Source organism: Engraulis encrasicolus, chromosome 15 (genome assembly GCF_034702125.1).
Source record: "Engraulis encrasicolus isolate BLACKSEA-1 chromosome 15, IST_EnEncr_1.0, whole genome shotgun sequence".
In the NCBI taxonomy this organism is placed as follows: Eukaryota; Metazoa; Chordata; class Actinopteri; order Clupeiformes; family Engraulidae; genus Engraulis; species Engraulis encrasicolus.
In genome coordinates this window covers 23,231,753-23,246,752 of record NC_085871.1, presented here as the reverse complement: position 1 = coordinate 23,246,752, position 15,000 = coordinate 23,231,753, and the positions used below count along the sequence as shown (strand labels likewise).

Here is a 15,000-nt window from a genome sequence, read left to right as displayed (position 1 = left end):
AGAGATAGAGCAAGGGAAGGTAGTCGAGAGAGGAAGAGAGGAAGGGATAGAACGAAGGAGGAGAGGTAATTGGGAGAGGGGAGGGGAGAGGGAGAGGGGGGGGGGGACAGAGAGGGAGAACGAGAGAGCAAGGGAAGGTAGTCGAGAGAGGAAGAGATAGAACGAAGGAGGAGAGGTAATTAAAAGTAATAGAAAGATACAGAGGGAAGAGGGAGACGGGAGAGGGAGAGAGTTAAGGTGATAACAGACGACACAGTCTCATCCCAATTTGTCGATTTCTGATTGACCAGACTACAATATTTTTTTTTCTTTTTAAAGATATTTTTTGGTCTTTTTGACTTCATTTATGATAGTACAGTGCAGATGGTGACAGGGAGCGAGTTGGGAGAGAGAGATGGGGAAGGGTCGGCAAAGGACCTGGGCCGGAATCGGGTCGGCCGCGAAGCAGACCGCTAGCGCCACAGTAGGGCCCACACTAGAATTTTTGACGCTGTGGCCTAAACTCAGATCTTTCCCTAAACCTAACCTTCAGTGAAGTTATGCTGCCACAAGGGGGCTTCATTGAGGCGTGCGTCACATATTGACTCCAAGGGCATACCATAGACGTCAAAAATTGCCGTCTGGTCAAAGGTAGTCAGAAATGGACAAGTTGGGATGATACGCTGTAGCAACAGACGTAGAAGGGGAGGACTGAGGGGGAAAAGGAGAGAGCAACAGAGGAAGGGAGGGAGGTAGAGAGTGAATGATATAGCAGGGGAGGAGAAGTGACAGCAGAAAGACAAGGGTGAATGGAGGGAGAAAAAGAGGAAGAGAGCAAGATCAAACAAAGCGCAAAGCGGGGAAGAATGGAAGGAGGATCCTTCAGTGGTGACAGAAGGGACAGACCGCGGAGGAGGGAGGGAGAAGGAGAGTAGAGACACAGTGACGGACGCAGTGTTGTCAGTTTAGCAACTTTATCGCCAGATTTAGCGACTTTTGGCCGTCTCTGGCATTAAAAACCTCATCTGGCGACTTAAGCGACTTAAAAAAAAACGTCTTTTCAGTGACAAAATCATTGTTTTTCAACATAATTGTAACTCTGCGCCCCCGTCAGAAGCGATTCCCACTGCCTGCAGATTAGCTCTGGTCTCTAAAAACTAGCTACCACTGCTAGCTAGCGGAGGAGAGACGATTGCAGACACAGAAGGATGAATTGAAAGAGGATAGGAGAGAGAGAGAGAGAGAGAGAGAGCGCAAGAGAGCGAAAAAGAGGCCGAGACAGACCAGGGAGGAGGGAGGGAGAGACAGAGCGAGGGAGGGAGGGAGGGAGGAGAGGCGATAGCCGGCTCAGACAGCGAGGGAGGGAGGGACAGAGCGAGCGAGAGATCGGGGTGGAAAGAAAAGAAGAAAAGTGTCGTTCGCATGAGACCATGGCGGAGCACAAAAGCTCGGCACACGTTCACGCTCGGCTGCAGCCTCTGCAAACGCTATCGCGTCAGTCACGCCTCAACAGTGCTCAATCCGGCACAGAATACACACGCATGCACACACACACACACACACACACAGCAGAGTAGAGAAGGAATGTACAGTACTAAAATAAATAATTTCACTTCACTCTTTCTCAGACACACACACACACACACACACACACACACACACACACACACACACACACACACACACACACACACACACACACACACACACACACACACACACACACACACACACACACACACACACACACACACAGCATTATGACTGTACATTTAGTGCACACAGAGAGCCAGGGGCAATCCATATACTAGGTCACAGAGGGTAAAGCACAACCTGGTTCTTTTCATTCACACACCCTTCATACTGTGTCTGTCTGTCTGTCTGTCTGTCTTTCTCCTCATATGTATATGTCTGTCTTTTTGTGTTTGTCGCAAAAAAAACCAAATGGTTCTGTGATCTGTTTTTCTGTCATTCGCAAAAAAGCCAATGGTTAGTAAAAGCAGTGTTACCTTGTTAGTTTCCTTTTCTTTAGTGCGGTCTTGCTCCTATGGAAACAGAATATATGCACAATATTTTCACAGGGCCACATTCATACACACACATCCACAGCACCGTCATACAAACGCACACTTACACAGAGTCACAATATATAGCAGAGTAACTAAAGAAATATTTAGCATAAAAACTGATAAAAACTTTACTCGTGCTACTACTTTGCCAGCATTATTTTCACAGAAACTACAACTTAAGTTAAAAAAGGTAGAGTATGCAACACTATAAAGTCAGATTAACAGTACTGTAGTGACAAGATAAATATTTTATAGCACAGTCCAACAGACTACAAAATTCACTTCAATGGTCGTCAAAAGCACCAGCCACAACCACTAACAGCCCATCACCACTTTTAATCTCCCACACTCACTGCATATACGTTACGAGAAGGGGGAAGAAATATAACATGCAAGGCGATTCCACCAGGGCCGTCATTCAGTCACATACTTACCCTCCACACTGACCAATCTGGTCAGAGGCTTGGAAAATCGAGGGGCATGGATTCTCCCTGCGGTTCCTTGCCCCTCCAATACGAAAACCAACCCACCCAGCCCACCCTCACCCATTATCGGTTATTGTATGCAACCAGGCAGTCATTCCCATGCGAAACAATAACAGGAAGAAAACTAAGAAAACTAAAAATAACTACGACTAGCAGGCTACTAAAACCAGGCTAATCTACGGTTGCGAACGAGGAAAAAAAGAGGAACTACAATGGCCACAGCCACAACTACTTTTGTTTTGCATTCAATTCTACAACTCCAAGTCTCCATGGAGACGGTAACCACGACAAAACCAAAGGAAAGGGGTGAAGAAATAGTAACTGTTGTCAAGCCAATGCTAAAGCAGGCAGGAGAGCAAAGCAGGAAAGCTTTGCTAACTCTACTGTTAGTCACATGCGGTTAGTACTGTTAATGAAATAAAACATGTCAGAGTGTGAGTGCCAGTTTGTGAGGGTGACAGGCCTTAGGAAACAAGTGCTTTTGGTGCAGTGGTAACCAGAGCCAAAGCAGTACCTGACCACCTCCATCTTCCTCTTCGTAATGTTAAGAATCTGTACAAGGGCCGTCTTTACGTTTGTGGTGATCAGGGGTGCATTTCTCGAACGCGTAGTTGCTAACTACGGTAGCTACTTTAGTGGTTGCAATGCAATTTCCCATTGGCAACTACCGAAGTTGCTAACTGCTAACAGCTACACTTTCGAGAAATGTACCCCAGACGCCCCCCTGTTTTTTCTGTTGCCGGTGAGGAACTTGCTTCTTTTAAAGTTTCTTTCCGGGTTTTTGTGTCAAAGACATTAATAATTTGAATGACCTTGACGGCAGAATTGGGTGGCATTCCCAGTATGGAAATGCCACTGGTTCTTCTTAATTGGTCTAGCCGCCCTAGCCTACATAGGTGATAAGCACAGAAAGCTCTTAGACCTATGTTTGCGAGAACTTGCTAGATCATCCTTGATGAGCATTTGGATTAACAATAAGAGCCAATTCAATTATACAATGAGATCTGAAGTCCAAATGGATGTGGTCTGGTGTTACTTTGTCTGTGGTGGGAAAATAATGGCTGTCTGTCTGTGGCTTTTCCCCAAGCTAAAACACCCCCCAACCCTCCCAACCTCTCAACGGAACCCCCATTACACCCCCCCCCCCCCACCCACCCCGATGCAGCTGTCTCTGGTTTTCTCAAGTGCTTACTTACCACGGATTAATATAAAAAGCCAAAAGATAGTCAGTCCATAGGCAGGATGGCAGAAGAGTAAGGAAGGCAAAGAAGCTCCTTCGCCTGAAGGGGTTTAAATCAAATGAATAACAAAAAGGAAAATAAAATAAAATAATAGTAATAATAATAATAGTAATAATAATAATAATAATAATAGTAACACCAAAAGGGGGGCAACAAGTTGGGACAAAACATATGCGGTCCATTAGTTATGTTGGCAGACATAGAGACGTAGAGGTTCTTTAAATTAGTCAATGATACAAAGGGTTAATGGGTCATGCACACTATGGCCTTCTGGTCTTTGATGTGGAGGTTTTATGGTCATGTAAACAAGTTATTTTTAAGAGTGGCAAACACTTAAGAAAGGAAAAAAATGCTAATTCCTTGTTGGAAATCTATGCTTTTAACCTATTCTTTCAATGGCAGCTAGGCTGATTTTCTTGGCAGCTTAAAGGGCACTCCAACTTAAGCATTTCTAAATATGGCAATAAATATATTAACACATAGAAATAAACAGAGGTAATATCTATGGTCTAAAATTCTTACATTAATGGCAGTTATTACATTTTTGGTGGTAACAAGGTCTGAAATAGACGTCAGGGAAAGCAGTTCTAGAACAATATAATATACTAGACAGGTAACCAGGAGACCAGATAAGCTTTAAAACTATATTCCACAAAAAATGTCCTAAACTGCATTGACAGGTTATATGAGATTTTGCAAAATGAGCATTTCATATGTATTGTACATCTGTATTTCACATGTCTCACAAATATATATATTTGGTTCGGTTTGACTGGTTGAAAACCAATATCTGCCTTAACTGACTGTCTTTAAGCTGTTATATTAATCATGAAAGCCTCCATGTGCCTGAACAATGTCTGCGAAACATCACTCGATGATTTGCTATAGGAGTCTCTACTCCATACCGCACTCTACACATTCACAACCAACCACATTTACAAATGGACGATTGTATGACAACTCCGCAAAACCCACGACAGAAGAAATGTCTAGTCTGATTTTCTAACAAACGTGCTGACTCTATTCTTCAGTCTACAGTACACGACCACCTTCATCCGACCTTCCCAACAAACATTTCAAAATGGGTGCATTGCTATTCGTTTTTAACTGAAACCGTATGCACATTTAAACAACACTGGGGGAAGTGATTTTTTCTGCCAGCATTACACTTTTACAATTCTCTTCGTGCCACTTCTCAAAGGTGGATCTGCGCGACTAAGCCGCCTTGTCAGCGAATACAGTATGTAAAACTTGCTTAATCTTCCAAAACCCTCTCGTTTCTGAATCCTGTGTCAGTTTATCAGCAGGTAGGGGGAGGGGAGATGAATGACTGAATAAGAAAGAGAGCCGTACACAGTACAGCATATGCTTTCTTACTGTAACCTCTCATCGGGAAATGAGTCAAATTTAAAAGTTTACTCTAAAAAAAATGATCACTGCCTGCATTTTGTTATAAGGTGGTTGTACCGTAGATGCATATGTGTGGCTGCATTTACTCTGTATTATCTGTAATTGAGAAGTAAATGGGGAGTGATGTGTGTGATATTTTGGGGAAGAATTTGGAAAATACATGAGAATACTCATCTCAAGAATCTAGAAACATCCTTGTGTACACACACCGTCCCTCCACACATTCTTATGTGGCCGTGTCATGTCTGTAGGCTGTGTGAGGGAGTCATTCTCTAGCAGCAAGCAATATCATACACATTTCCTACTAATCGATGCATGGAAGCAAGTGGAAGTGTGTGTGTGTGTGTGTGTGTGTGTGTGTGTGTGTGTGTGTGTGTGTGTGTGTGTGTGTGTGTGTGTGTGTGTGTGTGTGTGTGTGTGTGTGTGTGTGTGTGTGTGTGTGTGTGTGTGCGCGAGACAGAGACAGTGTGTATTGCGTACTATAGCTGGTTGTAGTCGGACTGTGTGTGTGTGTGTGTGTGTGTGTGTGTGTGTGTGTGTGTGTGTGTGTGTGTGTGTGTGTGTGTGTGTGTGTGTGTGTGTGTGTGTGTGTGTGTGCGCGCGCGCGCACACGCATATGCATGCGTGTGTGCATAATGTGTGGTGGCTATTCCTACCAGTTGTATGGCATTTTGCCATCCCGCTCAAAGGAGGCAAAATTCACAAAGGTCTCAGCCCCGCACTCCCTGCAGAGCGAGAGAGAGAGAGAGAGAGAGAGAGAGAGAGAGAGAGGGAGAGAGAGAGAGAGAGAGAGAGAGAGAGAGAGAAGGAGGGAGAGAGAGAGAGAAAGAGAGATACAGAGAGGAAGCGAGAGAGAGACAGAGACAGACGGAGACAGAGGGAGAAAGAGTGAGAGAGACAAAGAGAGAGAGAGAGGGAGAGAGAGACAGAGAGAGGGAGAGTGAGAGACGGAAGAGAGAGAAGAGAGAGCGAGAGAGAGAGAGAGAAGAAAGAGAAGAATGAGAGAGAGAGAGGGAGTGTGAGAGAGAGAGCAACAGGGAGAGACAGAGAGAGAGAGAAGGAGAGAGACAGAGACAGAGACAGACACACATGGAGAGACAGAGAGAGAGAGAGAGAGAGAGAGAGAGAGAGAAGAGAGAGAGAGACAGAGAGAGAGAGAGAGAGAGAGAGAGAAGAGAGAGAGAGACAGAAAGAGAGAAGGAGAGCGAGAGAGAGACAGAGAGAGAGGGGGGGGAGACACACAGAGAGAGACACACAGAGAGAGACAGAAAGAGAGAAGGAGAGCGAGAGAGAGAGAGACAGACAGAGAGAGTGAGGGGGGACAAAAAGAGAGAAGGAGAGCGAGAGAGAGAGAGACAGACAGAGAGAGAGAAACAGAGAGAGAGAGAGAAAGCGAGAGAGAGAAAGCGAGAGAGAGAGAGAGAGAGAGAGAGAGAGAGAGAGAGAGAGAGAGAGAGAGAGAGAGAAGGAGAGAATGAGAGAATGAGAGAAATGAAATTAGAAGTTGCTGCAAAAACAACACACCACAGACTTTCACTTTCACACCACAGACACATATAGTACATCACGGTTTCGGGGGTTGCGGATTTCAGGAAGCTGCTTTCAGCTTTTTGGCAACACTGCATTTAAATAAACAACAAAAATGAGGAAGAGAAGATAAAGAAGCTTCTGGTATAAGAACAGTATCTAGTGTACCACACACACACACACACACACACACACACACACACACACACACACACACACACACACACACACACACACACACACACACACACACACACACACACACACACACACACACACACACACACACACACTTAGACAGCTATCCACTAGCATGAACAATAGCAGTGTGTGTGTGTGTGTGTGTGTGTGTGTGTGTGTGTGTGTGTGTGTGTGTGTGTGTGTGTGTGTGTGTGTGTGTGTGTGTGTGCACACGTGTGTTATTACCTGGTCATCAGCATGTGTGTGTGTGCGTTTCAAGCGTGCAAGTGTGTGTGTGTGTGTGTGTGTGTGTGTGTGTGTGTGTGTGTGTGTGTGTGTGTGTGTGTGTGTGTGTGTGTGTGTGTGTGTGTGTGTGTGTGTGTGTGTGTGTGTGTGTGTGTGTGTGTGTGTGTGTGTGTGTGTGTGTGTGTGTGTGTGTGTGTGTGTGTGTGTGTGTGTTCACCTGGTCATCTGCATGTGCTTCTTGCGCAGGACGAGCAGGAAGAGCACCAGGAGGCTGATGAGGAGCACGCTCAGTACGGCCAGAGCCGAGATGGCCGCCACGCTAGGGTTCATCTCCCTCCCTACACACACACACACACGCACGCACGCACGCACGCACGCACGCACGCACGCACGCACGCACGCACGCACGCACGCACGCACGCACGCACGCACACACACACACACACACACACACACACAGAGACACACACACATACACACGCACACACACAGAATGTAAGACAGAGAAAGATCAATACCTGACATACAAAAGACCAAACATCTCCTGAGAGAGAGAGAGAGAGAGATGTGTGAATTAGCTCATAGTCTAGAGAGGGCCTGGAGAGAGTTTTAGTTCATGTGCCAATCTGTGTGAGAGAGTGAGTTGGTTGGTTGTGCTTTGTGCTGTGTGTGTGTGCTGTGTGTGTGTGTGTGTGTGTGTGTGTGTGTGTGTGTGTGTGTGTGTGTGTGTGTGTGTGTGTGTGTGTGTGTGCGTGCGTGCGTGCGTGCGTGCGTGCGTGCGTGCGTGTGTGCGTGCACGCGTCTTACCCAGTGTGGTGATGGTGATGTAGGCGGGGTCGCTGGGCGTGCTGTAGCTGATTCCTATGACGCTGCAGTTGTAGGAGGAGGAGGGCAGAAGGCCCCCCACCGTGGACACGTGAGAGTGCGCAGTCTGGGGCTCACGAGACTACGGGGAGACAAGAGGGACAAACAGAGTGCTGTGTTAATAATAATAATAAAAAAAAGTAAAAAAAATAAAATAATAATAATAATAATAATAACTATTTTTGTATAACACATACAGGACATGCAGCTCAAGAAAGAACATTCCACACGTTAATTCCTATTACCTGTATCAAGTAACAGGTGCGTCTCAGCAGCACCACAGACAATATGTTTTGTACAAATGCAAGACTAACTTTTGGATGAAAAGTCTGCTTACATGGACAGAGAAGTGCGTCAGTTGTCCTGGCCCCAGAAATGGGTCCCCTTACATGGCATTGAGAGGCCCCTGCCTTTCAGATGATTTTGTCCCAGGCCCGATTTTGTCCGTGGCCAGAGTCCAACAACTAATCCATGCTGTTACTTTTCCGCAGACTCATGTGCACTGATTGGATAGGCAGTCTTGCATTTCACTTTCAAAAGAGAAGACTAATGTTTCCGATAGAATTTCGAGCCCAACAACTCTGATGAAGACATATCAGTTTGTGTCTTGCTGTTTACATGAATAAATAAAAATGATTTATGAGTGCGAGTGAGTTAGAAGGCAAACTTATAAATGATTAACCACATGTGTCAGGCGGATATACATTTGTATATGTTAGAAAATCCATTAAGGTATCATACAGGCCCGCCGACAGGGGGGACAAAGAGGTATATTGTCCCGGGCCCAGGGAGATACCAGGTCCAGAATTGGATCCCCATTACATTGTATGTATTAGGTAGGGGGCCCTTTCAGATGACTTGGTCCTGGGCCCAGCAAAAGCTGCCAGCGGCCCTGGTAACATAACTTGGACGGGCACTGATATATAAAAGCTTCTGCTGCTGCATCTTTGCTGCTGCAATCATTCATATGAACGTGAGTTGAATGCCTACAGTACTGCAAGATGCCTTTCGTTTAGCATAACATAGATAGAATCTGCATGTTCAGCAATTTATTTTTTATTCATTTTCTTTTTTGATAGGCAAACCAACATCTCTCCTGTATTTAGAGAAGAAATCACACAGTGGCACAATCTATCCATGTTTAGCACAAAACTAATTTCTACTGAGGATGAAAGCGTTTCTGGTTTGAATCACATACCAGTAATAATATCAGGCTATCCCCTCCCAAAATACTGTACATGTAGCTGTAAGTTGCCTTGGATAACAGTGTCTGTTATGTGTAATGCAATGCAATTGAGCAATGCGTAGCTTCAACTTGCACCGTTTTACTGTGGCACGCCTAACTATTCATTGAAATAACTTCAATAACATAGTACTACGCTACCGCGACATTGCACAGATTCTTTATTCTTACTTTACGACTTGATCAGTGCCGTTCTGGTGACAACAAACTGTACTGTAGATCAGGGTCTGTGACTTACTGTAACACATTAAAGCTCAAGTCGCGAGACCCTTCCTGTGAAGTGCTTCAACAATAGCAGCCTGTGAGAGTGTAGTACAGACGGACCCCAAGTGTGAGAGCATAGTGAGTGTCATCTATCGTGACGTCGCTAACACCACTGCCGCCGCCATGGCAACGCGATGAGTCATCCCGACATCGCACCATTCCCTCACTAGCCCGGCATGCATCACCCTAATGATTCCAGTGAGTGATGGAACACCGTGAGAGCACAGAAATGGAGTCCCAATCACAGCCTGTCATGTCGACACAAACAAACCCGAAGTGTTCAAAGCTGAGAAGAGATGCTTCCTGGCTGTATTCAAGTTTTATCTACGTAACAGCTCAATATTGTAGCCATGAAAAAGTCACGTTATCCCCTTAAGGTGGAGACTCTGTTATAACCTAATTGTCCCTGAAATCGTAATGACCAAGTCTTAGTCTGTTGCCTATGGGTCTCTGGAATGTTATAACAATATTGCTAGGATGTAGTCAGCTTATGATTTGGTCGATGGAGCACAAAGATGCTACAAAGATGTTCCAAAACTACCAATTGCAAGATGATGATGATCATGTTGACTATTTCCATAAGAATGTGGCCATCTTACTGTGTGTTTAGCTAATCGATGGCTGGGAAGAGACCCTGTGTGTGTTTGAATATGTGCAGTGACTGTTTAGACAACTACTGTGGGCAGCCGTGGCAACCGTGGTCTAGTGGTTAAGGATGGTTAAGGCTTTAGATCAGAGTATTACAGGTTCGAATCCGACCCTTGCCTCTTCCTACACCTCCATCCATGGCTGAGGTGCCCTTGAGCAAGGCATCTAACCCCACACTGCTCCAGAGATTGTAACCAATACCCTGTACCCTGCACTGACTGTAAATCGCTTTGGATAAAAGCGTTACGCTAAGTGTAATGTACTGTACAACTGAAATGCACAGCAATGGTCAGAACAAAGCCAGCAGTTAGTGCTACATGATGGAAGTAGAGGTCCACCTCAAACCATTAGCTACACATCAGACTTCACTTACTGTAAAAAGGCATCCAGACAGAAGAATGCATTAGGATGGATTGCACATCATTGATATGAAGAGCTGCTATTATATTCTCCACCCTGACAATTTACTAGCCAGGCTGTGCCCACCTAGTGATGCAACACTTTCGCCGTTGCTTCTAGTCAGGCCAAGAGCAATGTAAATATCGTTTCTGATCTCCTGAAAAATCGGGAACTCCACCCACTTTGTTAGGAACCAATCAACCAGTAGTGAACCAAGGGAGGCAGGTGAACAATGCTGTTTGGGAAACGTTAATTGTTATGCTCTTGGTCAGACCAAGTCTCGAAGAGATTTGAAAGTCGATGATAATCAGGCTAACAATTTACAGCTAAAAAAGATAATAGCCTACAGATCCAAAAGTGCAAATACTGCATACTACATACTTTGGAATTTATAATGCTGAAGATGATGATACATTATGACACACTACACATAAAACACAAGTAACATGAATCAGAAATTGCTGGTTTATGGGAATAAAAATAACTCTGATTAAGTGTGTTTTATATAAGAAAGTGGTACACAAAATTTATATTCAAACGGAAACTTTGGGTTTTCTCTACAGTACACTTACTCAGTCTCTAAACATTACCATGACACAGACAAAGCTGACACCACTTTCTTCAACTACTAGACTAACAAACTGCAGTACTGCGGCATATGGCATCACATCAACAGCAAGTGAATGTTTGTCATACAGTTTGTGGTTCTGTAGGCTAATAGCTGTTGTGCCGTGTGCTTTATGGTTCTGTATCTGGTCAAGTGGTGGACACGCTAACACACTAGCCTATGAACTCTGCATCTTAGTTGTCTTTGACAGTGCCAAATAAAATACATTAAAATCTAATAATTACCATGGCTTGTCATTGCAAACAGCACTACAGTTGTAATGGTGCTTACAAATGGTTTTGTTATTGTTGTTTGGTTCATTCAATAGTAGGATTCATCATGCTGCCTCTCTAAACTATTTTACACTAAGTAACTTAGTTACAGCTATGGAGCTTTATAGACACATCTGCTTCTGTCTGTCTGCTTCTTCTTGTCTCGTTTCCTTTCTGCTTTGTCCAACTAAGCCGCTTTGAAGCAACAAAAGAAAACCCAAACACCTCCTTGAACTTTTGCAACAGTCCATATCATAAACATAGTAAGGTTTTGTTATGTCTGCGGTGTGGTGAAGTCTTTCATGAATCCGAGGCGAGCGGGGTCTTTAAAAACGCAGACACTTAATCACAAGCATTCCCCCAACACCGCTGCTCAGTTTGTGTGTGTGTGTGTGTGTGTGTGTGTGTGTGTGTGTGTGTGTGTGTGTGTGTGTGTGTGTGTGTGTGTGTGTGTGTGTGTGTGTGTGTGTGTGTGTGTGTGTGTGTGTGTGTGTGTGTGTGTGTGTGTTTGTTTGTATGTGTGTGTGTGTGTGTCTATGTGTGCGCGCGCATGTGGTTGTTGATTGTGCTTGTGTGTGTGTGTGCGTGTGTGTGCGCTAGCGCGCGCACGTCAATGCGTGCATGTGTGTGTGTGTGTGTGTGTGTGTGTGTGTGTGTGTGTGTGTGTGTGTGTGCGCGTGTGCGCCTCCGTGTGTGCGTGTGTGTGTGTCTTTACCTTGAGCTCTTTGTTGGGTCCCAGGGGTTTGCAGGACACTTGGTAGAAGTCCACCACCCCCTCTTCACTCCACAGTAGAGTCACAGCGCTGTGCGTAGCGTTCACTGCATACAGGGACTTGGGAGGGGCTGGTTCTGTTAAGGACAAAAACGAGCACGCGCACACATACACACACACACACACAGAACACATGCAGAGCATACGCTCACACATACACACAAACACACATGCAGAGCATACGCACACACACACACACACACACACACACACACACACACACACACACACACACACACACACACACACACACACACACACAAACCACACAATCATACACCCATACACAGACCACATGTTCACACATTGCAAGCATGCACGCATGCATGCACACACACACGCACACACACACACACACACACACACACACACACACACACACACACACACACACACACACACACACACACACACACACACACACACACACACACACACACACACACACACACACACTGAGTCAGCGAAAAAAAATCTTGCTTGAGTGCCAAAACGATCTGTTGCGCCACAGATGAACTTCCTCAAAAAGGAAAAAGAAAGAAAAATCATCAAGAAAAAACATAACAGATGAAAAATGTTTCTAAAACCCTGTTAAAAAAAGTGACTTCATAAGAAGGCAGAATATACATATTGTATCGTTAAATTTACGTGATTGACAAACTTCCCCTTTTAGGTGGCATTTGCATGTAGACTGTGGCATGTCTGTGCATTTGGTGCGTGTGCGTGTGCGTGTGCGTGTCCGTGTGCATGCACGCATGCGTGTGCGTTTGTGTATGTGTGTGTGTGTGATGCATGTCCCCTTTTCTTGTTGACAAACACTAAAACATGCACAATGTTTGTCAGAAAACTATTGTCAGGATAATGTGAGTTCCATTTTCTTTTCTCTTTTGAAAGTGTATATAAATACCAGTATGGCCCAAAATATCACAAAATGCATCTGATGGTATGGCCATCACTGGGGTTGTGGGTCTACTCTGACTGTCACAAATTCAGGCACTACAATTCTGCTCCTCTTTGTAACAATATCAAAACAAATCCAACCGCTTCTGAAAGATAAGATCCCACTGAATTTACATCCAAGCTAGTTGAAATAAACAACACACATTCTAGAATTCCAATACATTCTAGAATACTGACTTCTGTTATAGAACATAAAGTGTTCGCCATGGGACGCGGGTAATATAAAACCTCTCAGTTCTTCACTACGGGAGTTAGAATACATACATAATGTGTCCTGGGCCTGACTCCAGTTCTCTTTGAGAAGTGAAAAGCTGACAAACACGTATACAAGCACATACGCATGCAAGCATACACTCTCCAAGGAGGATTCAGAGCACTGCAGCGTCAATGCACTGATCTTTTTTAAAAAGGATTCTTCCTGACACATCAAAGTTGACTCTCTGACTGAAGCAACGCTCCATCCCTTTGCCAGCGGGAATTATTGTCAGAAATACATTTTTTTAAACGGCAAAAGAAATCTTTTTATCTCACCCGAAACAATAGGAGAAAGAATAATACTCTGGGATATGCATGTCAGGCCACATTGTCAGTCTGCTTTTTTACCGCCCTGCTGTTTCTGAAACACTAGTGCAGTCTTTGAAATCATAAACACCAAAGTTCAGCTCCAGTTTTTTATGTTTCACATGAATCACAGCTACTAGCCTACTACCAGGGCCGGATTAACTCACAGGCTAGATATGGCTGCAGCCTAGGGCCCCCCACCTGCCAGGGGCCCCCTGATTGCCCAAAAGAGAAAAATTGCAAAATTAGGACAAGATGCAATATTGAAAAGTTGATCCACCGTGTTGAGAACAGTTGGCAGACATGTTATCCTGAATTTGTCGCTCGTAATTATGATACTGTATACGTACATTTTTCACAAAATTTGCCTCTAGGGGGCCGCACAGCAACCTGTAGCCTAGGGGCCCCGGGCCATCTTAATCCGGCCCTGTCTACTACGGCTCCTACTGTAGTATCACCCATGTGGTGCAATTGCAGATGAAAACAATGGGAGCCAAGGGGCACATTTCTTTACATAAAGAGTAATACATTTACAAATGATTGTGTATATCTGTGTATGTACATACATGATAAAGCAGTTTATTTACAGTGATGTACACCAAAGTGGATATGCTGTACACAAGATCAAACGCACTGTTTGCCTTTCATGTCTCGACGTGCATGCACTCAAACGAATTCATGCATGCGCGCGCAAACACGCACGCACGCACGCACGCACGCATGCACGCACGCACGCACACACACACGCGCACACACACACACACACACAACTCCGATTCGTCGATTCCGACCCGGGTCATTTGCCAATCCTCCCCATCTCTCTCTCCCACTCGCTTACTGTCACCATCTCCAACTGTCCTATCAAATAAAGGCAAAATAGCCCTAAAACATAAAAAAAAACCCTGGTCATTGAGGCCTGAACTCACCGAGTTTGATGATGTGTGGCATGGAGGTGTTGCGTCCTCGCTCGGTGCAGGCGGTGACCGTCAGGTTGTAGATGTCCCCAGGTGGCAGTGACATGCTGGTCTTCATCATAGTGCGGGTCACCTGGTGCCAAGGGGACAGGTAGAGAATCACAGGTAAAAATCACTCTTTAAAGTCCTGGGGCATTTCAGACAGCTTCTTATCTTGCTGCCTGCTACACCTTCACTACCTTGCTGTAAATGAAAATATCTGTGCAAAAATGAAACATATGAATATGATCTGCAAATCCTCAGCGATAACAAAATACGTGCTAATACTTTATTTATTTTATTTTTCAAGACATTGCACA

At 44.7% G+C, this 15,000-nt stretch overlaps 1 protein-coding gene across 1 annotated transcript in view; it reads right to left on the bottom strand.

Moving 5' to 3' along the window:
- Nucleotides 1-15,000, bottom strand: part of ptpro (protein tyrosine phosphatase receptor type O) — a 139,753-nt gene that overhangs the window by 16,835 nt on the left and 107,918 nt on the right. The window contains exons 14-20 of the mRNA XM_063217235.1: nucleotides 14,654-14,774; nucleotides 12,150-12,283; nucleotides 7,945-8,083; nucleotides 7,355-7,475; nucleotides 5,841-5,909; nucleotides 3,730-3,813; nucleotides 1,989-2,024 (exon numbers count right to left, since the gene is read on the bottom strand). Of these exons, the coding sequence (XP_063073305.1) occupies nucleotides 1,989-2,024; nucleotides 3,730-3,813; nucleotides 5,841-5,909; nucleotides 7,355-7,475; nucleotides 7,945-8,083; nucleotides 12,150-12,283; nucleotides 14,654-14,774 (704 nt within the window). The remainder of the gene's footprint in view (nucleotides 1-1,988; nucleotides 2,025-3,729; nucleotides 3,814-5,840; nucleotides 5,910-7,354; nucleotides 7,476-7,944; nucleotides 8,084-12,149; nucleotides 12,284-14,653; nucleotides 14,775-15,000) is intronic.